The 27,529-nt window shown below is 39.1% G+C and overlaps 1 protein-coding gene across 1 annotated transcript in view; it reads right to left on the bottom strand.

The window, feature by feature from the left end:
• The window catches only part of PLCH1 (phospholipase C eta 1), a 219,490-nt gene that overhangs the window by 177,473 nt on the left and 14,488 nt on the right, over nt 1–27,529 (bottom strand). Inside the window, exon 2 of the mRNA XM_012774363.3 lies at nt 11,998–12,116. Within this exon, the coding sequence (XP_012629817.1) occupies nt 11,998–12,076 (79 nt within the window). The 5' untranslated portion in view covers nt 12,077–12,116. The remainder of the gene's footprint in view (nt 1–11,997; nt 12,117–27,529) is intronic.

Genomic DNA, 27,529 nt, shown 5'->3' with positions numbered 1-27,529 from the left:
AGGCATATCTTTGTATCATGTAACATATACACCAACAGTAAAGTTAAGACAAATCATATTTCAAGAACACTAAGAAGACATATTAAAAGGAATATGAAATAAATCTGTTAGGAAAGAGAAAAATAACTATACAAAGGTGAGCATATCATTAGAAAGTCACTTACCCCCTGTCCCTCTGCAAATAGTTACCATAAAATCAAAAATTTCATATACCACTTTTGCTCAAACTAGTGAATAATTATATACTGTATTAAATCAGTATATAATTAAACAAATACCTGATTTAGTTCACTGATCAAATCAATATCTTAGTCAATAAATAACTTTAATCTGGTGATTCTCACCCCTCCCAGCACAACAAAATCACCTGAAGATAGAGAAATAGATAGATAGATGGATAAAGAATGAATGAATGAATGAATGAATGAATGAATGAATGACTAAATAAAGACATTTGGGTCCCATACCCCAGAAATTACTTAACTGGGCTTGAGTAGATTCCAAACACCAGCATTTTTTTAAAGAACCTTAGCAGATTCAAAATAGAGTTGAGAATCACCACTCAGTCACTGCTTTTTAAATCATTTTAAGAAAAGTGCAGACATAAAGCACATTACTGAGATTATAGACTATTTTTCCCTTCTTTAGTCATTTCTATGCTTTCCAAATTTTCTACAGTGAGCCTGCATTGCTATCATTAGGAAAAAAAGTAAAAAAAAAAAAAAAAAATTGAAAGAAAAACAGCATCTACAAATCCCCAAGCACATACCCTTCCATATTTTGCTGTTTCATCTACATCCAAATTCTCTATTTTTATCCATGTTCTTCTTATTTGGTGCTCCCCTTCCCCATACCCTTCAAGATTCAGTATAAAATAGCCTACCATCACAGAAAATAACCATTATCAAATTTGTGAATTCAGTAGTTCTGTTGAGAGTATTCTCTCAAGTAACCAATACGTATTGGTTACTTTAAGTCTGGTGTTTTCAACTCACCAAAATCTAATTGTCTACACAATGAAATTGCCTGAGAAGTTCTAACAATTGCCCATGTCCTGGCCATACCCCAGATCATAAAATCAGAACCATTGGGCTGGGACCCAGGCAACAGTTGTTTGGGTTTTAGGGTTTTTTAATATCCCCATGTGATTCCAATGTGCAGCCAAGGCAGGGAACCACTGGCTTAAAGCATTAATTAATTACAAGTCTCCACATCTGGAGAGGATAGGCTTCTGCTTAGCTTAAAAACACAATACCATTAAATTCTGCCATTGGCATAATTTCAAAGAATGGTCATTTCTAGATATGCATTGATATTCAATTCCAAGTTGGCAAAGCATAAAAGTAGGGCACTAAATAATAAATGTGTTTCCTGTTCTTCCTTTTAATTAGGCATAAGCCATCATCCTCTAATTTAACTAGGAGAAATTCTAAAAACACTTACATGTTAGTCATAGATTCTGACCAAGAAATGATTATTGACAAAAATGGACAAACATAGTTTTCGCAGATTCTATATTTATCCTACTCAAGTAAGTATTGCATTTCTCTGAGCAATTCTGCTACCTATAAGTCAGGAATGTACTATCATATTGTTTGAGATTCTTAGATGAAAGGCCTGGATGCTGATCATTTTTCTTGTTTGTAAAGCTAAAATAAAAGTGCATCCTCTTAACTTTTAAAGGAGTCATATACTGTTTAATTCTCCTTATGCATTCCCAGACCTTTTTTCCTCCTCTCTTATGGAGAGAACTGGTGCTTTTGTTTGGTGCAGGTCTATTCTATGCTGTCTGCATTAACAATCACCCCACAGACAATACTCACTTCTGAACTGGAGATTTTTCAGAAACAGGCAGCAGAGAATTTTAATAGTATGCAAAATATTACAATTAAACAGTTTTACTAATAGTGCTAATATTTAAATTAAATGGTTTAAAGAGAGAAACTTTCCACTTGAATAGAATACATACATGTAGAATCAACATGAAAAGTCTGGAAAGTTATTAAATGAATTCAAAAAGCCTAAGAAATTATTTTTAAAAAATGGGTTTGTCTTTGTCCATTTTGAGGCATTATACATTTGTAATAATCTTTTTCTTTTTCTTTTTTTTTTTTTTTTTTGAGACACAGGTCTCACTCTGTCACCCTGGGTAGAGCACAGTGGTATCATCATAGCTCACAGCAACCTCAACTCCTGGGCTCAAGCGATCCTCTTGCCTCAGACTTCCGAGTAGCTGGGACTACAGACGTGAGCCACTACACCCAGCTAATATTTTCTACCTTTTAGTAGACACCAGGTCTCGCTCTTGCTCAGGCAGGTCCTGATCTCCTGAGCTTAAGCGATACTGCTGCCTCGACCTTCCAGAGTGCTAGAATTACAGGCATGAGCCACTGCACCCGGGCTGTAATAACCTTTTCTAAAACACAGTTGGAATCTCTGCAGAAGTGGCCTTCTTTATCCTCTCAAGCTCAGCAAGGATGTTTATGAGTATTTTTTTCTGGGTTCTCCATGGCAAAACCCTAAATGAAGGCAAGGAGAGGATCTGCATCCAGAAAATTGACACATTCCCCAGCACAAAGATTAAACACTGAACTCAACGGGGTACAAAAAACAATAAAACAATAGATGGTTCTTATCTCCCCTATTAAATAAAATACAGAGATTCACTCAGGAATATTTTTTTGCACACCTACTACGTGCACTGCACGGTACTGTGGGCTGGAGATAGAAGGCAGAACAGTCTCCCTCTCCTGGAACTTGGGGTAGGAGGACAGAAATGAATCTAGTTATCACACAATTATTTTATCACAGTAGTGACAATGCAATGAGGCAGCACTACAGAGTAATACGAGAAATTTAAACACGGTTTGACCTGGTCTGAGAAGTCAGAAAAGGCTCCTCTGCAAAGGGGACCTTTACTCTGGGGTCGGAAGGCTGAGCTGAAAGTGGGCTAAATTTCTCTCAGCTTTGTGGGCAAAGAATGGGAAGGTCAGTGTTGCCGGTGTGCAAAGAGAAGGGGAAGGGTGAGACAAGGCTGGCGAGGCTGACAGGTACCAGGGGAGAAGGGAGTTCTGCTGCAGACACGTTGAGGCTGAGGGCCTGGAGGGCATCAGTGGAGCTGTCAGGTAGGTGGATGGACATCCGCACATGCAGCACAGCCGAAAGCCAAAGCCAGGAACACACGTTGGAGGTATCAGCATATACATGGCAGCTAAAGCTGTGGGAGTAGGTGAAGCCACTTCCCACTAGGCTTTATATGAAAAATCTGACTATTCTTTTGAAACTTCTTGTACTAACTCCAAACATATTTGCTGAAAGAAATGAGCCTTAAGAAAATATAAAACATGTCTTAGGTCTATGGGGATGACTTCATCTACACAGTAGGAAGGAACATACTTCAGTTTTTAATCTTTGTTTTGACAGATGTAAGATAGGAGATTTTCGTGATTACAAAGGCAATCACTAATTATTATTGTGGTCCAAGAAAAAATATTCTGGATCTTTTGTATAACTAAATTAAATAATGATGTTGCCCTGGAAGAACTCTGAATCTACTCATGGAAAGACATTTCATCCTCCCATCAATCTGTGTGCATACATTAGAAACAGAGTGGGAAAGACAATCGGGAAAATGAGAGAGCAGAGGGAAATTAATTATAATTATGGAAATGCGGCTTAAAGAACAAAGGCTTAAATTTGTAACACAGGTCTAAGGGGAAATAATTCTCCTAAGTAACCACTTAAGACGTGAGATGTCTGCAAATCTGAAGGGAAAGTTGACTGTTTATTAGACACATTATTTCTTCTTTCTAATTGAGTAATTAGAAAATTGGTATTCCCAAGCATAAAAGAATAAAACAATCAGAGGCCTTTCTGCTTGGCTGGCCTCCCAGTGGCCACAGGTTTAAGAGAAAGAATTTGAGAGTCTAATGGAAAAGGCCAGCCAAGGATCTCACTTGCCGGCAATAGGCTTGTTTCAGGCAATTAGAGCTAAAGCTTCAAAGAATGAATATTGTTACGTATCACCTACCTGGGCTTTTCACATATCCAGACCTCCAATTTGCCATTTTGCTAGGCACTCTACAGGGCACCTTTTCGTCCCCTCCATCATTACAGAATGTGAATGACCTCGACATGGAAAGCATGGTAGAGAGATCACAGTGGGTTCAGTTACCCAGCAAAATCCCTTCACTGAATTAGATTCCCCATGAGGAGAAAAGCTAGGTCACCTCATCACAGACTTTTATAAAGTTAGATCATTACTTGGTTCTGATTGATCCAGCTACATAACCTTGCAAGAAGCAAGCAGGATAAAGAACACCAGTACCTTTCGGGAAATGAAATACCTTAATCTAAAATGTTAGTGAACAGGGACCTGCCTGGAGTGGCTCTGGAGCGAGTCCAAAGAGAACTGTCAGGAGAAGACCTTTGCACACACACACACCCATCTTTCTTCCTTGTACCAAAATCTGAAGTGCTAGGCCTTAAATTCCTCTTCAAGGGGAAGGAGTATAGCAGAAAAAGATGAATCCCCAACCTCAACCCCCAACAGCCAGATTAGGGGATAAGTGAGGACACAGAATTTAAATGCAATTGAAATTAAAGTTTTATAATGGATCAGACCCTCAATAACCAAAAGTAGCTAGAAAGTAATAGAACGTTGCAATGAGACAATGTATTTTTTAAAGCGTTCAGTGGAGAAAAACAGTTTCAAATATATGCTACACTAAGTTGAGAATGCTCAATAAACTAGTTACAAATGGAATGTCCATGATGGAGAAAGACAAAACAAGGAATGAACTTTAAATTTTAAAACACAAAAAAATAGCAGTTCACTGAGGCTTTCACTGAGAATTTTCTTTATATCTAAGAAATCAAGGAAGAGCATATATTCCCAAATATAGAACAAGTATGTTCCACACCTGCTCACATTAAAGCTTACTTCTTTTGTTTTCTAAACTAGACATAAATATGCACATTTGTAAGGCCTGAATGGATGGCTATGATTTGTCTCAGACAAGAGAAGAAAAAATTTGGCTAGTTAATTCACAGTAAATTCTCCAATTAGCCTCTGTTTAAAAGCGGAGTGAGTAGGGGAGACAGAGAACCTAGGATTTATTAAAATTTTAGCACTTAAGAAAGAGTTTAGAGGTCATTTGCCCTAAATCCCAACATTTTGCTGATAGGGAAAACAAAGTCCCATAGAGAACAACAGAACAACATACCCAGAAAGTAACCCAGCTGGAGGGCAGCCCTACAAAGTGCCACGCCTGAGTCAGGCCATGCCTCCCTCTGCCTAAACCTTTACTGCCTGTCTCCGGTTATCTTTGCAAGATGCACCTGAACATCACAGACCTGCAAGGACACCTGCCCTTGATGCTTTCTTCATTGGTGGCCATCGTTGTGGGTTGGGGAGGCTTCAAGATGAGGCTAAAAAAGGAATCCACTGAGCAAGGCTACTTCTAGAATTAGTTCTATTATAATTTATAAAATGTAAATGACGTGAGTGTATTTTCTCCCTTAAAGCCTATCTTCTTTTTTTAACCCTTCCTCTCAACTTGTCTTTGAAATTTTTTCCCTGTACTATTCCTTTCTAGGAGCCTAAAGGTAATATTTCTAATCTTAGTGATGCTCACAAAATCTTGACTATTATTGCATTAATAGGAATTCTATGTGCACTGGTATTTTCTGGACCTAGAAGAGGATGTTAAAGTTATGGCCAGAAAAGGTAGGTTTTGACTCAGAAAAGAAATGCCACTCTAACACAAAATCTAGTAGTGCCCTTAAACCCCTAAAGCAGGCACGCTACCAAAGTCATAACATGGTAATAAACTGGCCTAAATTAATTGAAACTGTAATTCACTTTTGCATAATTTCATTCTCCTTTCATATTTACCAGTCACGATCTGGCATTCTGTTTTCTTCTGGTAAGGATGGAACTCCAGTGAGGGGGGACTTTCCCACTCTTATTTTTTGAATATAATCGCATTTGTCCTGAAAGCTTGTGTCTCAGTCCTAGCTATTGGCCTCTCTATAGGAGAGACTGTGGCCATTCCTAAACACATACCCCTACCACTCTTTTTATATGTGTGTGTATATATTCTCCTCCCCCCCCCCAGATGGAGTCTTGCTCTGTCACCTAGACTAGAGTGCCATGATGTCAGCCTAACTCACAGCAACCTCAAACTCCTGGGTTCAAGTGATCCTCCTGCCTCAGCCTCCCAAGTAGCTGGAATTACAGGTGTACACCACCACACCCAGCTAATTTTTCTATTTTTAGATGAGTCTCACTCTTGCTTAGGCTGGTCTCAAACTCCTGATCTCAAGCAATCCTCCCACCTCAGCCTTCCAGAGGGCTAGGATTACACGCATGAGCCCTTGAGCCCAGGCCCCCTCCCCCTCTCCTTAAAGAGAAATGTAGCTTTTTGCCAGTGTAACTAACACCAGCTACAAAGTTTACAGTCCAAAACAGAATCTTACCCCTCTTCAATGCATCTTGCCAGCCTTTCATTCCCATATTCCTGGCTGTAGGAGACTTCCATACACCACACACTGATCCTAATGTTTGACTACACAGAGACCTCAAACCTTGCTGCTAAGAAGGGAACTTTGGAATCTGGCACATTCCTCATTTTAAGACAGGGAAACTGGGGGTCACATAAGTGATGTGAGGCTACACAAATTAGTAGTAGAACTGGGATTAGAACTAGTCTCCGGGATTCCATTTCAATCTATTTTCTATTACAAAGTAGTAATCAAGTTTCTACCCTCATATCACCAACTAGGCCTCTGGCCAGAAAGGGGAAACTGGATAAAAAGCAATTCATGTTAATTAATTAACTAAATTAGTTTCATTAAAAGGTAGTTGTGAGGCAAAGTAAAGGTATATATGAGGCAACTTTTTGAAAAGACATACTGAAAAACTATTTAATAAAGAACTATCCTTAATTTTATCCCTAGATAGTAAGAGGTATTCATTAATTCAATTCAAAATGTTTTCTAGATTTGTGATAGTCACTCAGAAATATTCATGTAACATTATGATAGCAACAGAAATTAATTTCCATAAGGAAGTTAGGATGATACCATAATAACTTATAAGAAAGCAATTAATATTGTTTCCAATATCACAATTATAACCAGCAGTGTGTGAGAACAAACATTAAGCCACCTTCAAGTATGTTTTATTAAGGAGCTCAAATGTTTGGAAAAGCTTATGTGCATAAGAAATTGTACATGTTAATTGCAAATCCACTGATTATTGGTTTCAGAATCAAGACTATGTTCCAGGTCAGAAAGAAATACTGCAATCACTGAAATCAAGAAAAACAGCCAAAAATATAGGCAATTTTCAAAATCAGGATAATTCATAAGGAATTAAGACATGGTTTCTACTGCATAAAACATTTTTTTGCCTATTTTTTTTTCTATTACAAACATATCAAAAGAGTAAAAGCCAAGCAGGGGAAAATTCCAGCTATTAGCTTCTTTGACAGATGCAAATCTGTCTGGATTCAACAAGTTCCCTAAAAATCTGGGCAAAAGACAAGTGGGAAACACAAAAATTCATCATTCCTAACAGAGTTCTTCTGATCACTGAACACAGAACTAAGTCAATTCATGCAGTTCATTTCTGTTAGCCAGCAGACATCATTTCCCAACTTTTCCAGATAATCCATTGCTGCATCAGAAGTGCTGTGAAGATGAAATAGTAGCCAAAAGACCAGACAGGAGCAGACCATTGACAGGGGGTTTAAAGTCTCTCTCTCTTTGGGATAGTGGGTAATACTCTAAACTGTTTCCAATGAGAATATACTGCTTCAATAATCAGAAAATGAGGGTATGAATATGCTTTATGAACTGTGAAACTACACAAATGTTACATTTTTATTTTACTTCTATTGACCATTTTAGCCCACAGAGTTCTCATTTCATGTAGCTCTTTTCTCCTGGGAACACTGCTTAATTCTGTCTGTGAGACAGTCTGGCAGGCACAATTTGCACAACCAAGCCTACACATTCCAAAAGTCTATTATCTTGCAGGGAAAATGATTCTTTTCTGTTTACAATGGAAGAGGTTCTGTTTCTTTTTGTTTTGGTTGATCTGGTTATATCAATATAAGGATAGTTATCAACACAAAAAAGAGAAAGTCAAGTTAGTAAGCAAAGGCATGATCAGAAAATGCTCTATGGCCAGGCCCAGTGGCTCACACTTGTAATCCTAGCACTCTGGGAGACCAAGGCGGGAGGATTGTTCAAGGTCAGGAGTTCGAAACCAGCCTGAGCAAGAGCAAGACCTTGTCTCTACTAAAGATAGAAAGAAATCAACTGGCCACTAAAAATGTATAGAAAAAAATTAGCCGGGCATGGTGATGCATGCCTGTAGTCCCAGCTACTTTGGAGGCTAAAGCAGAAGGATCGCTTGAGGTTGCTGTGAGCTAGGCTGATGCCAGGGCACTCTAGCCTGGGCAACAGAGTGAGAAGGAAGGAAGGAAGAAAGGAAGGAAGGAGGGAAGGAGGGGAAGGGAAGGGAAGGGAAGAAAAGGAAGGAAAAGAAAATGCTCTAGAAGCCCCTACAATAGTACACTGACATTTGTGACTCAACATGACCTGTCCTCTCTCTTCTCCCAGAAATGTTCTGAAATCCTCCACAAAGATATCACTGGAACTCCCTTACCTTAAAATATCTCAAGCCTTCTCACAACTCTTCCTTAAATAAGTTCCTATCTTAACAGACATTAATTTATTGCAGAGGTAAAGGAAAAGCAAAAGGCATCTTTCTTTCCTGAATTACAACACATCCTTAGGCATGGAAATCCAAAATGATATTTTATTAATATACCATCACAAATACATAAAGCAGTGCCGGTAGCCGCCTCTAGCTCGCCGAGCTCCAGCCAAAGGAGAAGCATGGTAAGGTCATCTGTATACCAAAGCGGACTTGCCCAAATCGGCCAGAGGTAAAGCACTCAGGAAGCAACTGGCTACGAAAGCCACTCGCAAGAGTGCGCCCTCTACTAGGGGGAGAAGAAACCTCGTAGCTACAGGCCTGGTACGGTGGCACTCCGTGAAATTAGAGGATGTCAGAAGTCCACCGAACTTCTGATTCGCACGCAGACTTCCTTCCTAGCGTCTGGTGTGAGAAATTGCTCAGGACTTCAGAACAGATCTGCGCTTCCAGAGCACAGCTATTGGTGCTTTGCAGGAGGCAAGTGAGGCCTATCTGATTGGCCTTTTGGAAGACACTAACCTATGTGCTATCCATGCCTAACATGTAAAATCATGCTAAAAGACACCCAGCTAGCACGCTGTATACATGGGGAACATGCTTAAGAATCCACTACGATAGGAAAACATTTCATTCTCAAAAAGAAAAAAATTCTCTTCTTCCTCCTATTGGTATTTCTGAACGTCATTTTCCCCTCCCCATAGGGTCAAAAGATACCTAACTATATGATTTCGAGTGGAAAAACAGGGGACAGAAATCAGATGTTGGCAGTTTTTCCATTTTCATTTGTGTTTGGAGTTTTAATATAAATGCGGGGATGTGAAGCATTAATGCAAGTCAAAATGTTTCAGTAAATAAGTTCCAGCAGTTCAACTTTATAACAATTATAAATAAACCTGTTAAATTTTTCTGGAAAATGCCAGCATTTGGATTTTTTAAAAATAAGTAAAATTTCTCATTGATGGCAACTAAATGGTGTTTGTAGCATTTTTATCATACAGTAGTTTCCATCCATTCACTATACTTTTCTGAGTTGTCCTACATGCAAGTATGTTTTTAATCCTATCTTCTCTACTATTTCTGTAAGTTCGCTATTAAAATACATTAAACTATAAAAAAAATACATAAAGCTTATGCTGTATTATAAATGAATAGAAACACAATTCCAATTGGCTCTGACCATTTTAATCTTGGGAGGATTATATCTCTAAATCCTTTCAAAAGAGAAATTCTTGAATGTAAAAAGTAACCAATTGATATTTTAAATATTATACTGCCCCCTTGTGTATTTTGTGTTTAATGAACAGGTAGCTCAAAAAATACAGTAATTCTAATTCTCAGAAATACTTCAATGGAATCTCAGAGTTAAAACTAGAAAGAACTTCAAAAATCATGGAGAACAGCATGCTTATTTCACAGAAAACAGAACTGAGTTCCTGAAGGATTATATTACTATAACTTGTCCAAGATCATACTAGTCAATAACAAAGCAAATACTGTTGAATAGAACTTAAGCCTCTTAGAATATTAATTTTTCTATTAAAATGGAGATAGCAGCCTGGAAGAAGAGAAATGATGAGGCTTTGTAGTTAGGCAGATCAGAGTTTGAATTTCAGGTCACTATTTCACAACCTCCCCAAGTCTTAGTTCCCCCATGTGTAAAATGGGAGGAATAACAGCTAGTGCAAAGGTGTTGAAGGGATTCAATATGACAGTGTTCATCAAGCCCTTTGCATAAGTATCTGCCCTATACTAATTGGTAATATAACTATAAAATGCACAGGACATTGTTTTTAAATTATAGCCTTTGAGATCTCTGGATAAACTCATTCTAAAGTAATGAAAATAATGAGTTCAAGGAATTTAAGTCTGAATGTCTTTAAAATGGCATAAAATAAGAAAATAAAGCTAGATCTTCTAACTCCTGTTATTCTTCAGTTGTCATATTTACTCTTTTTTAATAGAAATAAAGTTGTGACAGAAAATACCATGTAACAAACACTGTGTGAGAGATGAAGCAATGAACAGGATCCTTGGACGAGGCTCAGAGAAAAGCAAAGTAGAACCTCAGTGCCACAGTGGTAAGTCAAGGTTCCCCTGTCTCCTAGGAAAAGGGCACCTCACCACTGCCATGTCACAGCCTGAAAAGGTGGAGGCAGGAGTTTTCCTTCTGACCTTGCTAATACATGATTAGCTACATCAACTTGGGTGGTCATTTCAACTCTGTTTCTCTTTCTTCACCTGTAATGTGAAGTCCCCCTGTCTACCCTGTAAGGTCTGATGGTGAGGTGGTAAAATGAATGTTGAAAAAACACTGTAAACACTGAAGTGCTTAATAAAGTAAGGTTAAACTTCTTAATTTAATTTAAAGCAATAATAAACATTAAGTTTGTCACCAAAAACGGGGAAGACCTCAGAACCAACCTTTTACCTTAGAAAGGTTAAAGCAGCTCAGATTGTAGGATCCTGTTAAACAGCACTCTGCTCCCTAGGAGCTCTCTCTTCCCTCTACCATTCCACAGGCTTCTGATGGAGATTACTCCAGAAATTCTGGCACTACATAAATCTTTGGCTTTTAAATCAGCTTTACTCAAGGGTATTGACAGAGCTTATCCCTGACTGTATACCACTAAACAAACAGACGCCAGCAGAGTAAAGGCAATTCATCTTAGTTTGCCATGAAAATGACTAATATTGATTACTCTCTGATTCACGGCTGCAGTCATCCACCCTGATAGTGATGGTAAGTGCTGTAAACCTGTTGTGTTTTCACATGTGACCTGATATGCAGATAAGTCTTAAAGCTCTAAAAGACACCAACAAAAGTGGATGGGCTTCTTTTCAATAAGTGTATAAAATAGGTGACCATAAGCACCTTGGAAGGCACACGCCATGCTGGTAATAAGCACCGATTGGTGATCCACAAATACCAACAGATCACTTTCTATGCGCCCAGCCCAAAATAACTGCAAACATCAGAAAGAAATATTACTGGAGGTGACAATGTAGAAGAGGGAAGGCACTGATATAAACTATCCTATGAAGTAGAAAGAGACAACACTATTACCGTTGTTGAGGTGGGGCACAGTGGTTACAACTGTCGTGATGAGCACAAGGGGACTTCTTGGGTAATTATCCATAAACGAGTTAACTCAGGCTCTTGGTTCATTCCAACAATTATATGGTATTTGCATATAGAGTGCTAGAATAAAAGTGCTGTCAGGAACAAAATAAAAGATCCAACTACATAAATACAAGAGACAGCTCACCATGAAACACACTGTTGTCCACCAGAAAATGCCTGCGGTACTGCACACAGCTCCTTTTCTCCGAGTTCCAGTAACTCATTGTCAGAAGATTTCTGGCACAGCATCAAAACCCAATTGCTCTGTCAGGGGAAACAGAACGAGACAAAAATGAAGAAGGCGGCAGCCACACGCTCACATTGGCAGCATAACGCCACTGGTTGGTTGCCCAGCACTACGGGGCAACACACGCGGCATACAGCTCTTGCACGCACGGGGATGCCATCTCCCAGGCCCTAAGAAATTTCCCACAGGGGAATCTTCCCAGGGGCTATAACGTCATTTAGCATATCAAAACAGCAACTTTCTCCAACTGCACCTTTCTGGGCTCAAAGTTACTTCTGTCTCCAGGGTAAATAAATCTACCATCAGGGAGCAAGTTTCAGGACTGGTTTATGTGCTCCAGGCCTCACCCCTGTTAGGACAGGACCCAAACCAGTCAATGCTGGTAACTTTTCAGGAAATTTCAGTTGCAGGTGGGGAGGTGACTAACAGAAGAGAAGCTATCATTCCCAATTGATGAATTTGGTGTCAGCACACCTTCCATGTGGCCGTGGATAAGCCAAACACAGTAGCAAAACATGCCTTTCTCTTTTGGGTTCATTACAGGTGCCCCTTAGGACCACCAGGGCCTGGATCTGCGCAGGCCGAACTTATTGGTGCAACTAGAGCCAAACACAGGCCTCGGTGGGGTGAACTAGCAGTACCTATAACTGCCTAAGACTTGCCCCTCCAACAGACACAAAGAAACACAAGGACAGCTAGAGCAAGAACTTGAAAAGCAGAGATCTGAGTTGATGAATTAAACTCCTCCAAAAGCTGATGTGCATAACCCTGAACAAGGCCTCCTTTGTTCACAGGATTTGGCTAAAGCAACTTTTCAGAATTCCAACCTCCTTTCTGTTCACACAATAAAGCCAGGCAAAACCAAGCAAGACTGGCGTGAAGTAAAACTCACAGGTGGGAAACAATTTGTCATCTGTCCTATTAAAGCAATCTAGAGTTTTGTAAAAGTACCCAGGATGAAGTCAGCCACTTAGTGAAAAAAATAAATTATCAGAGTGTTGTCTATTCATTAATGGAACAATTGGTGAAGGCTCATGAAGCTTTTGTCAGAGCTTCTCCTTGGCCCCCTGGGGCTCATTCTTAACCTTCTCCACCAGGGATCTTAACTCCAGCCTATCCTACCTTTCCTCTAGCTGCCTGCCTGGACTCCCCCCTTCTTCCTGCCTCCTCTGCACCTGGCTAAGTCTGGCTCCTTAGCCTACTCCCTGAGGCTGAGGGAGACTTACCACTGCATGGAGCCAGTTGTAAAATATGACAGAAGATAACCAGTTATGGAAACAACCCTACTTCTGCTCACTTCCCAGACAATACCACATACTACAAAGATCTCTCTTTTTTTTTATTTCAGTATATTACAGGGGTACAAATGTTTAGGTTATATATATTGCCTTTGCCTCACCCGAGTCAGAGCTTCAAGCGTGTCCATCCCCCAGATGGTGCACACCACACCCATTAGGTGTGTATATACCCATTCCCTTCTCCCCCTGCATCTGCCCAACACCCAGTGAATATTACCACTGTATGTGCACTTCGGTGTTGGTCAGTTAAGTCCGTTAACACCAATTTGATAGTGAGTACACATGGTGCTTGTTTTTCCATTCTTGTGATACTTCTTTTGAAAAAGTATTTTAGTTATATAAATAATGCATTTATAAATATGATCATTAATGTTTTTAAAAATTCAAACAATACTGAAATTTAAGTAAAAAAAAAGGAAGTCCCTTCTTCCCTCATTCTATGTCTCTCTCATGAAATGACCACTTTTGTTTGGTATGTATTAGTCTAGTTATATTCCTCTGTATTTACATGCATATGATTTGAAGACTTCTATATATCTAATAAAAATACCTTTTTTCTAAGAATTACAAATAATTTTCAGTAATAACCATATTAGCTATTTCCTACAAAAAGTATACTTATGCTTATATTAGAAATGTTTTAATTTACATGGAATCAAAGAGAATCCTGTCTGTATTCATGCTCATTTTTCCTTACTAACTTGATTTTATGGTTTTATGTGTCACTCTTTATTTTGCCTACTCTGCTCATTCTCAATCCAAGGAAAGTGGTAGTGGAATCAGAGGGAAATAAAATAATAATGTGCATTTGTTTACAGTCAGCAAAATATATTCACAAACATGATTCTCATTTGGCCCTTTTTAATCTTCTGAAGTGGGTATTATTATCTCCTCTACCACATGAAGGAAGATAAGAAGGTGTTAGGTTAAGTGATTCACCCATGCTGCTAGGAAAAGATAGCAATGAACCCAAGGTTCTAGTCATGATAGGCAAGAAGAACTAAGCTGTTACACAATGGGGTGGTTTTAAAATCTGTACTGTAAATTATAATACATTCTACCCCTCAAAAAGTGGAATCTAAATTCACCTTCCCTTGAATATGGGCTGGACTTGGTGACTCATTTCTAACAATAAAATGAAATGATGTTATGAGTCTTCAACATCTAGAAATGATGTTATGAGTCTTCCAAGATGAGTTCATAGAAAGGATACAGCTTCTGCCTGATTCTCTGCCTCTCTCAAGATGCTTGCCTTGGCAATCCATCCACCCAAGTTGTAAAGGAAGCCCAAGCATAAGTGTTCTAGTTCAGAGACCTAGGTGAACTCTAGAGTTCACCTAGGCCCTCAGCCAACAGCAAGCATCAGCCACAGACAGGTGTTATGGTGTGAATTTTTGTGTCCCCCCACCAACCCTGCAAAAAAAATTCATATATGAAACTCTAATGCCCATTGTGATATTAGAAGGTGAGGCCTTTGGTTCCATCCTCATGACTGAGATGATCACCCACAAAAAGAGACACCAGAGAGCTAGCTCTCCCCTCTCACCATATGAGGACACAGTGACAAGTTGGTAGTCTGCAACCCAGAAAAGGGCCCTCAGCAGACACCAAATCTGCCAATGCCTTGATCTCGAACTTCCCAGCTTTCAGAACTGTGAGAAAAAAAATTTCTGTTATTTAAAATCTACCCAGTTTATGGTATTTTGGTATAGCAGCCCAAATGGACTAAAACAACATAAGAATGAAGGAATCTACAGATAATTCTAACCCCAAGTCTTTCAGGTGAGGCCCCAGACACTGATGAAAAGAAATGAGCCATCCCTTCTGTGCCTCATTTGTATTTTTGACCCGTAGAAACAGTGAAAGTTAATAAGTAATTATTATTTTAAGAGAAAAGATGTGGGACAATTCGTTGCACAGCAATAGATAATGAATACAATTAACATCCTTGGCTACATTCAAAAGACCTCCAGCTCTTTGAGGACAAAAGCACAAATCCACAAGATGCGTGTAATACTGAGATACGTAAGCACTGATTTACATCAATGGCCTAGGCTTTCCAGATTCCAGATCATTTTTCTTCACCCTGTAATTTTTAGGTAGATAGTTAGGATCTCCAGCTCTTCTACGGACAAGGGTACCTTGTTCTGGGGCTGTCTCAAGCAATTGCTCCACCTGAGAAGAAGGATAAGGGAGGGCACTCTGTTTTGTGGTGCCCCACCCTTAATCCTATCCTCAGCAAATGCTGCACCTAGGGAAGGAGGGAATGCTTTATCAATCTGGAATTTCTCAGCCCAGGCATGATAGGATTTAGAAAGTGACCTAGATTAACCTAAGGGTAATTATTATGCCATTAGCTTGAATCTGCATTATGGTTCACCCCTCACCCCCTTCTCTGAAAGGTGGGCTTTCAGAGAAGGAGCTTGTATATACACAGATGGAATTTTGAGGACACCCATTGATCATTTGATAACATCCCACAGCTCCTGAGAAGCCTCCCCTGCATTGGGCTAATAAAAGGAAATAACTGAGAATTCAGGGAGAGAGTGGGCCAATGGGTCAGTGAGTCAGTTGGTCAGTTGGTCTGTCTCTCTCCACTCTCAGAGACAGACCTGATTTGTTCTACAATACAGAGCTGCTCATGTGAAACTGCTTCCTGCCTGAGGTTATTCCATCTCATTGGCCCTGCTGGTGATTTTGCCAAGCAAGGAGCCAGAGGACCAGGACAATAGTCTCAACTTAACACTTTGGTGTGTGTGGTCATTCCTCAGCCAAGAGCACACCAAGAACTGAGGGCAGACTGCCACCCTGACTTAATCACTGCTCTTTAAAGGCTGGGTGAAATGTCACTGTCCTTGTGAGATGCCCCCAGGAATCCCTCCCTCCAGTTGACCTAAAATTCTTTTTTTTTTTTTTTTTTTTTGAGACAGAGTCTTGCTTTGTTGCCTAGGCTAGAGTGAGTGCCGTGGCGTCAGCCTAGCTCACAGCAACCTCAAACTCCTGGGCTCAAGCAATCCTTCTGCCTCAGCCTCCTGAGTAGCTGGGACTACAGGCATGCGCCACCATGCCCGGCTAATTTTTTCTATATATATTAGTTGGCCGATTAATTTCTTTCTATTTATAGTAGAGACAGGTTCTCACTCTTGCTCAGGCTGGTTTCAAACTCCTGACCTCGAGCAATCCTCCCGCCTCGGCCTCCCAGAGAGCTAGGATTACAGGTGTGAGCCACCACACCCAGCCTAAAATTCTTTCATGCACTGAAATCTTATAATTCTGTCTCCCAATTACTGAGTACCTACTATGTATCAAGAATTGTGACGATGCTTTATATCAGTGAGTCTCAACCTTGACTACACATTGGAATCATCTGAGAAGCTCAAGTATCCTGAATCCCAAGCCATTCCCAGGCCAATTACATCAGAATCTCCAGGGGTGGAACTCGGGCATCAGTGAGAAACTGATGGAAGGACACGTTCCCTCTGGCCTTCAGAATCAGAGCAAAAGATTTCAGAATTTAGAGATGATGGAAGTGGAGACGATGAATAGAGTTACTAGGTCTGAGGCAGAGGAAGAGAGAGCTGTATAATAAACTCCATCTTAGCTTCAAACACATTTAGATAAGCCAGGGCCCATGGCTCACTAAGAGGAAGCAAGTAAAAGAGACCTTAGGTGTCAGCTAAGCCAAACTTCTCACGCTGTAGCCAGAAGGAAATCGAAGCCCAGAAAAGATGTGTGACTTACAAGACAGCACTGCTAGCTATTAGATAAACTGGTGAGAAACCCAGCCTCAACAGTCCCAAAGCAGGGTTTTTTTATGTTTCATGGCCCCATTTGTGTGAACATAATGGGTTAAAAACATCTATTAAAGCATACTACTTTTGTTAATTTTTGTAAAACAATTTAAATTACATTAGACATGTACTTCCACTGCAGCTTGTAATTCATTTGAAGTTATTTGGTCAATATTCAAGCAAAGGTGTTTTTAAATTGATTATTTTTGTTTTTAAGCTTTCTTTTGAGGCTTACAAAATGCTTACCCTGCCCTCCTAAGATGTATAGGTAATGTACATATTACATTTAGAACTCTATAAACATTTACATATTAGAAACAGAACGTGTAAATTTATTTTATAGAACACATAGATTCTTAATCCTTACAAATGTCTCACAAAATTATTTAACTTACAGTGACTAAGGAACATCACATAAGGAAACAACTGATTGTTATTAAAACTATTAAAATCTGCCTTCATTTTCAGAAGCTTAAAATACACAGAAAAGCTCAAAAAACTTTTATTGTGGTATCTATCATTTGTCACCTAGGGACAATTAGCATGGACACTGTGGTCTATTTTTTTTAACACAAACTAGACACTACTATTTTATAATCTACTTTTTTCACTTTTAATAACTACTAATATAAGGCCAGGCATGGTGGCTCACACCTATAATCTTAGCACTCTGGGAGGCTAAGGCGGGTGGATCGTTCAAGGTCAAGAGTTCGAAACTAGCCTGAGCAAGAGTGAGACCCCCATCTCTACTAAAAATAGAAAGAAATTAATTGGCCAACTAAAAGTATATAGAAAAAATTAGCTAGGCATGGTGGTGCATGCCTGTAGTCCCAGTTACTCAGGAGGCTGAGGCAGGGCACTCTAGCCATCTATCAGTATAGTTCTACAGAATATAAATATAACAAAGACAACAAACTCCCAAAATTCTAACACAACAATAATAAATAGAGCCAAGTGAGCATGTAGAGAATTCTTGTATGAACTAAAAAATAGCTAAAAAGTTAAAATTATCCTAATCTCATTTTGTAAGTGAATTAATGACTTTTATAATCATTCTATAGTTCTTTATTTTTACCATTTTTATTTGTAGTTATATAACCAAAACTGCCAGTGTCAAAGTACAAGCCAGAAAGCTGTGGCAGTACAATACTACCAACAAAGAAATATTAGAAATTCAAGGATGGCACTTTTAACTAAGAAAATCAGAAAGCATTTTGAGTAATAATCATTTGTTAACACTTTTAAAACTCTACAATGAAAAAAAGTCTTTCACACCCACACCCACTTAACTAATACCCTAAGAAAAATCTCCACAGTGGTAAACATCTGCTGATTTTCCCCTCGTCCCTTGGAAACAGCACCCCAGTTCTCCCCTGGGAAACTCTCCCACTTTGCCCAAGAGATTTAAGTGTTGTCAGCTCCATCTCCTAATTCAGGTGGGCATGTGGCTTAGGCCTGGCAAACCAGAGAATGGCATTCTACGGGCCATAATATAGATGTACGTGGCCTGACTCAGAGTCAAGCACAGATTTCTGTTTGAACTCTCGAAGAAATGAAACTTCTTTTTCCATTTTACTTCAAGTTATGAGGATGTGAGCCACAAAACCTAAAGGTCTTGGCCACCATCCTATCAATACAAGGGAAAAACTTGTGTGAGACTTCTATTTCTCTAACCCAGAAAAATGGAGAGAAACCAAGTCCTATTGATATCATTTAAATCACACCTGAAGCTAGAGCTATCCCTGTATCTTTTAGTTAAATGATCAGTACATTCCCTTTTTTGTTCTGTATAGTTTTGCTTAAGCCACATTGAGTTGGGTTTTCTGTCACTTGCAACCAAAGAGTCCTGACTGATGAACTATGTTGGTATAGCAAAGTGTAAAGAGAACCATTTGGCCACGAAGAGCTCTCTATTTTGGTTTCACCTGATTCACAGGGGACCTTGGGCAAGTTTTCAGCTGATCTTCTCTGAGTTCAAAAATATAACACAGTATTTTGTTGGGCTTTCTCTAGGAATATGCTGCATTCAAGAGCTTTGTCTTGGCTGACAAGGGTTCATCCACACCACTTGAAGGTGTATTTAAAGCAGAGCAAAACCCAAAACCTTAGCTTTAGAATGTCTTTAGCTGTTTGTAAATGTGAGGCAAATCTATTAATATATTACTGCTTTAACACAAGTTTATGAAGTATTATGGATCTGTTCAAGCCACTTCAATGGCTTAAAAGACAATCTATTCCAGTTCATATATGGAAATCAGAATTATAATACTGTTCTAAAGGAAAAAAAGAAATAGGAAAATCTTTAAGAAAGAACTGGGGAGGGGGGTGAAAATTTTTTCTTTTAAGTAGAGGGATATGTCTACTCTACCTTGACCATCATCTCCACCTCTTTCTCCCTACTGTGACTATTACCACCAGAGCCCTTTCTTCTCCGGCATCCCTCTTCCATAAAAACTAACACTCCCGACTCCCATTCCTTTATACTCTTTCTTAACAATACATAATTTGTAAATCACTTCATAGTTTACACAATAATATGGTTTGGATATTTGTTCCCTCTAAATCCCATGTTGAAATTTGATCCTCAATGTTGGAGGTGGGGCCTGGCAGGAGATGTTTGGGTCATGGGGGAGGATCCCTCATGAATGGCTTGGTGCTGTCCTCGCTCTACTAGTTCCCATGAGAACTGATTGTTTTTTTTTTTGTTTTCTTCAATTTCTTTTTTAAAGACAGGGCTTTTCTCTGTTGTCTAGGCTGGAGTACAATGGTCATAGCTCACTGCAGCCTCAAGCTCCTGGCTCAAGCTATCCTCCTGCCCCAATCTCCCAGGTAGCTGGGACTATAAGTGCATGTCACCATACTGGCTAACTTTTTACTTTTTACTTTTATTTTAAGAGATAGGGGCTTGCTATGTTGCCCAGGCTGGTCTCAAACTCCTGGCCTCAAATAATCCTCCCACCTCAGCCTCACAAATTGCTGGGATTACAGGTGTGAGCCACTGTCACTGGCTGAGAATTGATTGTAAAAAGCTACCTCCCTCCCCTCTCTCTTGCGATGACTGCTCCTTCTTCTCTTTCTGCCATGAGTAGAAGCTGCCTGGTGCCAGGCTTCTTATACAGCTTGCAGAACTGCCAGCCAAATAAACCTCTTTTTTTTATAAATTACCCAGCCTCAGGTATTCCTTTACAGCAATACAAATTGACTAAGACACACACTATTTCTATTTATATCTGGTCTTTAAAAAAATGACCCTTACAATAGCCCTGTGAGTCACACATTAGTAGGCATGAGTTCAAAGAGACTAACTGGAAAAAGTAAGGTGCAAACCCACATTTTCTGACTCCTAATCCACTGTCCCCAGTCCAGGGCTGCACTCCTTGTCCAGCACTGATTCCTCCTTCACATTCTGCTTCCCTGTAGAAAGAGGCTAGAGCTGTATTACTCATGATAGATAATACTCATTCTTTCCACCTCTACCATTCAACCCAACTTCACTGTGCACCAAGGGAAAGAGACAGAAGGAGATGACTAAATGAAACATTAGTTATTCAAAAAAATGTATCCCTTGTCCCTCTCGCCAGGGGCCTCTGGAGTGTACAAATCAGAGGTGACCAAAGTGTTGGTTCTTTGAGTACCAGATGGGGAGAGTCTGCTTTGAAATGAAATTTGAATGAGTTGCTTGGGCCAAGTTCAGAAACACTAAGGCCAAGTTTTACAGCCAGATATTATGGTAAAAACTGTCTGAGGGGTGCATATGTTCTTCAATTTGCTAACAACAGGGAAGAAGACCATAGCCAGAAATTAAAACAAAATGCATAAGCTCACCTCATTGTTGGAAAAGGAATAACTAATTCATGAGATATAGTAAGGCATCAAGGGAAAACAGAAAAACATCTGACTAGAAGTCAAAAATCCAAGGTTGCAGCCCAATCCTACCTCTAATGCCATGTCTCAGGTAAATCTCTTCACAATCCTATGCTTCAGCTGCCTCATCTACGTAACAAAAAGGCAGGGGTTGGGGCAGTGGTTAATAGGATGCTTTCTCAGAGCCTTTCCAACTTTAATATTTCACATTCTATTAATAAAGATTATGGGCCAGGCGCAGTGGCTCACGCCTGTAATCCTAGCACTCTGGGAGGCCAAGGCGAGCGGATTGCTCCAGGTCAGGAGTTCGAAACCAGCCTGAACAAGAGCGAGACCTCGTCTCTACTACAAATAGAAAGAAATTAATTGGCCAAGTAATATATATAGAAAAAATTAGCCGGGCATGGTGGTGCATGCCTGTAGTCCCAGCTACTCAAGAGGCTAAGGCAGCAGGATTGCTTGAGCCCAGGAGTTTGAGGTTGCTGTGAGCTAGGCTGATGCCACGGCACTCACTCTAGCCTGGGCAACAAAGCGAGACTCTGTCTCGAAAAATAAAAAAATAAAAAAAACATAAAGATTATGGGCAACTCCTCCCTAATATCCCAATCCATTCATCCTTAATTATGAATTACAATAACCCTCAGAAACCACAAAATTAACTCCCAGGCAACAGTTGTGTAACATTTAACTTATACGGAGAAGTGCTGATTTCCTTCTCTTCAAGCCTTACTAAGAGAAAAAAGGCAACATTAATAGGCTCAAGCAGTAATATTTATAAAACAGCAAGCAGTTAGAAAGAAAAAGACATAGGAAAAAAATCCTCAAAACTGTATCTTGCACCTCACAGCCTTGGACACAACACGTTTGGGAATTTCTGCACCTAGGTATCCCTAAAAATTGAGGATTCAAACTAAATCCATTAAAAGCTAAAATTTCAAAGAAAGTTGCTCCTCTCTCATTTCTCCACTAATTTTAAGACAAAAAATTAAAGAAATTACACAAAGCAGGCATGGGGTGCGAGGGGCCAGGGCTCCTTTTCCTCTGGCCCAGGCCCAGACTGACAGCTTCTAAAGCAGTTCAGAAGCCTGGGTCCCATGCCACCGGGCAGATGGCCTCCCCTCTGCCTGTAGACCCCTCCCCCACTTCCCACAGGTTTCCAAGCACCGCCAAACTAGTTGTTAAAGGCCTCAGCAAACAGCCTAGTTCCACAGCCTACCCCCTCCCAGCTATGTACACAAAAGGAAAGAAATAAAAGGGTACTTTGTTCATTTTTTAAGGCTCACAGGAGACAACACTAAACCCCAAGTTTCTGGTGTGTTTTTTCTTTAAAGCAATCAGGAGCTGAAAACACTCTGAGCTAGTTAAGCAATGAGATGCAATCCGCCCTCCAAAGACACAGGGGTGCTGCATTTGAAAGAGCTAGTTTAAAGTATATAAATTGTATCCTGAGCTTGAAAGAATCCATACTTTTCAATCCAGTAATTCATCTTCTGGAAATACATCCAGAAGAAATCATTAAAGATGCAGATTAGAGGCCGGGCGCTGTGGCTCACGCCTGTAATCCTAGCTCTTGGGAGGCCGAGGCGGGCGGATTGCTCAAGGTCAGGAGTTCAAAACCAGCCTGAGCAAGAGCGAGACCCCGTCTCTACTATAAACAGAAAGAAATTAATTGGCCAACTGATATATATATAAAAAAAAAATTAGCCGGGCATGGTGGCACATGCCTGTAGTCCCAGCTACTCGGGAGGCTGAGGCAGAAGGATCGCTTGAGCCCAGGAGTTTGAGGTTGCTGTGAGCTAGGCTGACGCCACGGCACTCACTCTAGCCTGGACAACAAAAGTGAGACTCTGTCTCAAAAAAAAAAAAAAAAAAAAAAAGATGCAGATTAGAATGAACACACAGAGATATTCACTGCAACATTTTTCATGACAGAAAAATGAGAACACTAAATATCCAACTATTGGAGCAGTACTGACTGCCGTGTAGATAGATATACACAATCATGTTCATGAAGAATCTATAAATGAGCATGGAAAATGCTCATGATATACTGCTAAATAAAAAAATAGAATATAGAATGACATCAACTATAAAAAACAGTATTACATGGAAAGCCCTGATCTTAGCAAGAATTCTTTTAATGGTTCACCGCAAAGTTTAATGTAGGTTACTTTTTTTTTGAGACAGAGTCTCACTCTGTTGTCCTGGCTAGAGTGCCCTGGCATCAGCCTAGCTCACAGCAACCTCAGACTCCTGAACTCAAGCAATCCTCCTGCCTCAGCCTCCCAAGTAGCTGGGACTACAGGCATGCGCCACCATGCCTGGCGAATTTTTTCTATATATTTTTTGTTGTCCAGCTAATTTCCTTCTATTTTTAGTACAGACGGGTTCTCACTCTTGCTCAGGCTGGTCTTGAATTCCTGAGCACAAATGATCCACCTGCCTCGGCCTCCCAGAGCACTAGGATTACAGGTGTGAGCCACCTTGCCCCACCTGCTGTAGGTTACTTTTAAAGACCCTTTATAATGTTAAGAAAGTTCCCTTAAGTTCCAATTTTGTGAATGTTTTTTGCATAATTTGATATTAAAGATTCTTTTCTCTGTTTCTATTGCTGTGATCATAAGATATTCTCCATTAATTTGTTAATGTGGATTTGTCAGTGTTAAACCAATTCTGAGGTAAAACCCAATTTGGTCATAATGTATTACCTTTTTTATACATTACTAGATTTGGATTGCTCATATTTTATACTTTTTACACATATGTTCCTAAGTAAGTTTGGCCTATAATTTCCATTTCTCTTATTGCTCTCAACAAGTTTTTGTATCAAAGTTGTCACAGCTTCATAAAATGAGTTTCTCTTCCCTGGAAGAGTTTATGTAAGCTTGAAATTATTTTTTCCTTGACTATTTGGTGTAACTTGCTGATAAGACAGGTGAAATAGCACGCACCTGTCAGTCCTAGCTATTAATACTTGGGAGGCTAAGGCTGCAGGATTTAAGGCCAGGAGCTCAAGGCTGCAGTGAGGTATGATCAGGCCACCACACTCCAGCCTGGGCAGCAGAGCAAGACCCTATCTCTATTAAAAAAGAAAAGAAAAGAATTTGCTGATAAACCCATCTGAGCCTAGACTTTCCTTCATTGTGAAATATTTGACTGCTAGTTTATTTAAAAATTACAGCATTATTTAGGCTTTCTGTTTTTTCTAAGTCGGTTTTGGTAAGTTGTATGTCTAGAAATTCATTCATTTCCTCTAAGCTTTCACATATTTTAGCATAAAGTGATTCATAATATTATTATCATTTTAATATCTACAACATCTGCTTTTCCATTCCTAATATTCCTTATTTGTGCCTCACTCCTCTTCTGTTTTCGTTTTGTTTCATTTGAGACATTATCTCCCTCTGTTGTCCAGGCTAGAGTATGGTGATATCATCAGATCTAACTGCAACCTCAAACTCCTGGGCTCAAGCAATCCTCCTGCCCCAGCCTCCTGAGCAGCTTGGACTACAGGTAAGTGCTACCATACCCAACTAATTTTTCTATTTTGTTGTAAAGATGAGATCTCACTGTTGTTCACATTGGTCTTGAACTCACCACTTTAAGGGATTAGGCTTAGCGTTCCAAAGTGCTGCGATTACACTTCCTGACTGCCTGACTTCTCTTCTTTTTAAATCATTCTCACCAGGTGTTTGTGAACATTACTAATTTTTACAGAGGCACATTTTATCATCATTGGTCCTTTCCACTGAATAATGTAGAATTATTATTACCATTTCCTTCCATCTACTTTCTTTAGGTCTATTTTGTATCTTTTTCTAACTTTCTAACTTCAACATTTAGTTAATTTTCAGGCTTTCTTCTTTTCTAATGTATTTAAGGTTATACTTGTTTTAGTTGCTTCTCCAGTCCCCAAGTTTTGAGCCATAGTATTTTCATTTTCATTCAGTTAAAAATATTTTCTGAATTGCATTACTTCTTTTTGGACTCAAGAGTAATTCTGAAACACATTTCTACAATTATTCATAGCTATCTTTTTGTTATAGTTTCTAGTTTAATTGTACTGTGTCACAAATCTAGTCTGTGTGATACCAACCCTTTGATAATAAAGACTTGCTTGATGACATAGTTTGAGGTTACTTTTCATAAATGTTCTATGTGTTTTTGAAAAGAATGTGTATCTGCAATTTGGAGATGCTGTGATCTTTATATGTCTACCTGCTCAAACTTATTATTTATATTGTTCAAATCTTGTGTGTTAACTAATTTTTCCCCATTTTATCAAATACACAGGAAGCATGCTAAAATCTCACTAGAAATATATGTGTTTCTCATTAGTTCTCTCAATTTTTTGGATTAATATATATGGAGTTCATGTTATTAGATGAGTCTAAGTTTTTAGTCTTTCTGATAAGTTGCAATATTTTTAACCAATTGATCCTCTATATCTCTAAAAATGGTTTTTTGTCATTTAAAGTCTATTTTATCTGATGTCAACAGTGCCAGCTTACTTTTGGTTTTTAATCACCTGTTTTCATTTTTCTATTATTTTACTTTTAAACTTTCTGTATCCCTATGCCTTAGACGTGTCTGTTATAAATAGCATATAGCTGAATTCTTCATCTACTCTAACAATTTTTGGTTCCTTTAGATTGTAATTACTGACACATTGGAATTTATTTCAACATCTTATTTTATGCTTGCTATTTGTCATATATTCTATATTTTTTCTCAGCTTCCTTGATTTCCTTGATATTATTTTTCTCATTTTATTTTTCCCTATAAGCTAGAAAGTTATTCATTCTTTTACTAATTTTTAGTGGTTGCCTTAGAAATTTTAACATGTATACTTCACTTACCAAATCTCAATAATCAATATTTTAACTTCCTCACAAATTATATAAGAATCTTAGAACATATTAACTCTTTCCCACTGAAGATATCATTCTTATTATTTTATACAGTCAATATGTGCTTTAACTTGCAAATTTTTTCCCTTTCTTTGCTCTTCGTTACTTCTTGTATCTGAGACCTTCCATCTGTGAATAATTATCCTCTGCCTGAAGTGTATCCTTTAAGTGAGAATCTGCTGGAACAAATTCTCTAGGTTTTCTGAGTCTGAAAGGTCTTTTTTAGCCCTTGTTTTCTTAAAGATTTTTTAAATAAAAACTGAATCCTAAACTAACAAGTCACTACCTTCAGTGCACAGAAGATTAATATTCTACTGTCTTCTGACTTCTGTTGTTGTGTTGTCCGGATAATCTGTCACAACTTTGAAGACAAGCTGCCTCTTTTCTCTGACTTTCCTTAAGTTCCTCTCTTTCCCTTTTGTGTTCTGCAATTCAATTCTATTTTATTTATGCATGTATTTCTTCTTACTTATCCTGATTGGGATTCATATGACTTCATCAATGTGTGAAGTGATGCTTTTTATTGGTCCTTGAAAATTCTCAGCCATTATCTTTTTAAATAGATTTCTCCAAGAGGAAAAAAATTGGCTTCTGCTCAGTACCAGGGACATTTCCAATGGAGAAACACCTTAAGCCAAATTTTCATCTTGATGTTTTACTGACCACAGTCTTATTGTGAACTCCAGATGCACATTTATATTAAGGCTGGTTTAGTTAGGATCACAAATTCTCAGGACCAAATAATCAGGCATCTGCTCAAAATTTGGGGGCCTGGCACAGTGGTTCACACCTGTAATCCTAGCACTCTGGGAGGCCGAAGAGGGTGGATTGCTCAAGGTCAGGAGTTGGAGACCAGCTCTGAGCAAGAGCGAGACCCCTGTCTCTACTAAAAAATACAAAGAAATTAGCTGGACAACTAAAAATATATAGGAAAAAATTAGCAGGGCATGGTGGCTCATGCCTGTAGTCCCAGCTACTTGGGAAGCTGAGGCAGGAGGATTGCTTGAGCCCAGCAGTCTGAGGTTGCTGTGAGCTAGGCTGATGCCACGGCACTCTAGCCCAGGCAACAGAGTGAGACTCTGTCTCAAAAAAAATAAATAGATAAATAAACAAAATTTTTGCTAGTAATTTTCTTTACAGTCTTCTTGGGTTGGAATGAAAATAGGTGATTTGGATTTGGTTTTGTTTTTTCTAATTCACCTTTATTGAGAGAGAAGTCTTTTTAAGGCCCAGCTTTTATGTCCCATCTCAGATGTCTCACTTTGTCTCTTGCCCTCTGTGCCCTCAGGCCATGAAAACTGAAATTCAAGTTAACCTGGTTTGCCAAATGTCCTCAAGCCAGCTTTGGTGGTTCACCTGACCCCTATTCACGTAGCTTTTGGCCTGAGTACTCATTACTTTCTTACTGGCCCATGGCATTTTTTAAAAAGTGAACTTTTTATTTTAGCTAGCATTTTTAAGTTATTTCAATGGGAATGTTGCTAGAAAGAGAAATCAACCCTGGAAATTCACATTTAGAGCCACAGAGCCATATAATTTGGCAGCCAAATCACAACCTGATCTAGCC

This window comes from Microcebus murinus, chromosome 1 (genome assembly GCF_040939455.1).
Source record: "Microcebus murinus isolate Inina chromosome 1, M.murinus_Inina_mat1.0, whole genome shotgun sequence".
NCBI lineage: Eukaryota > Metazoa > Chordata > Mammalia > Primates > Cheirogaleidae > Microcebus > Microcebus murinus.
This window is presented reverse-complemented; position numbering and strand designations above follow the sequence as displayed.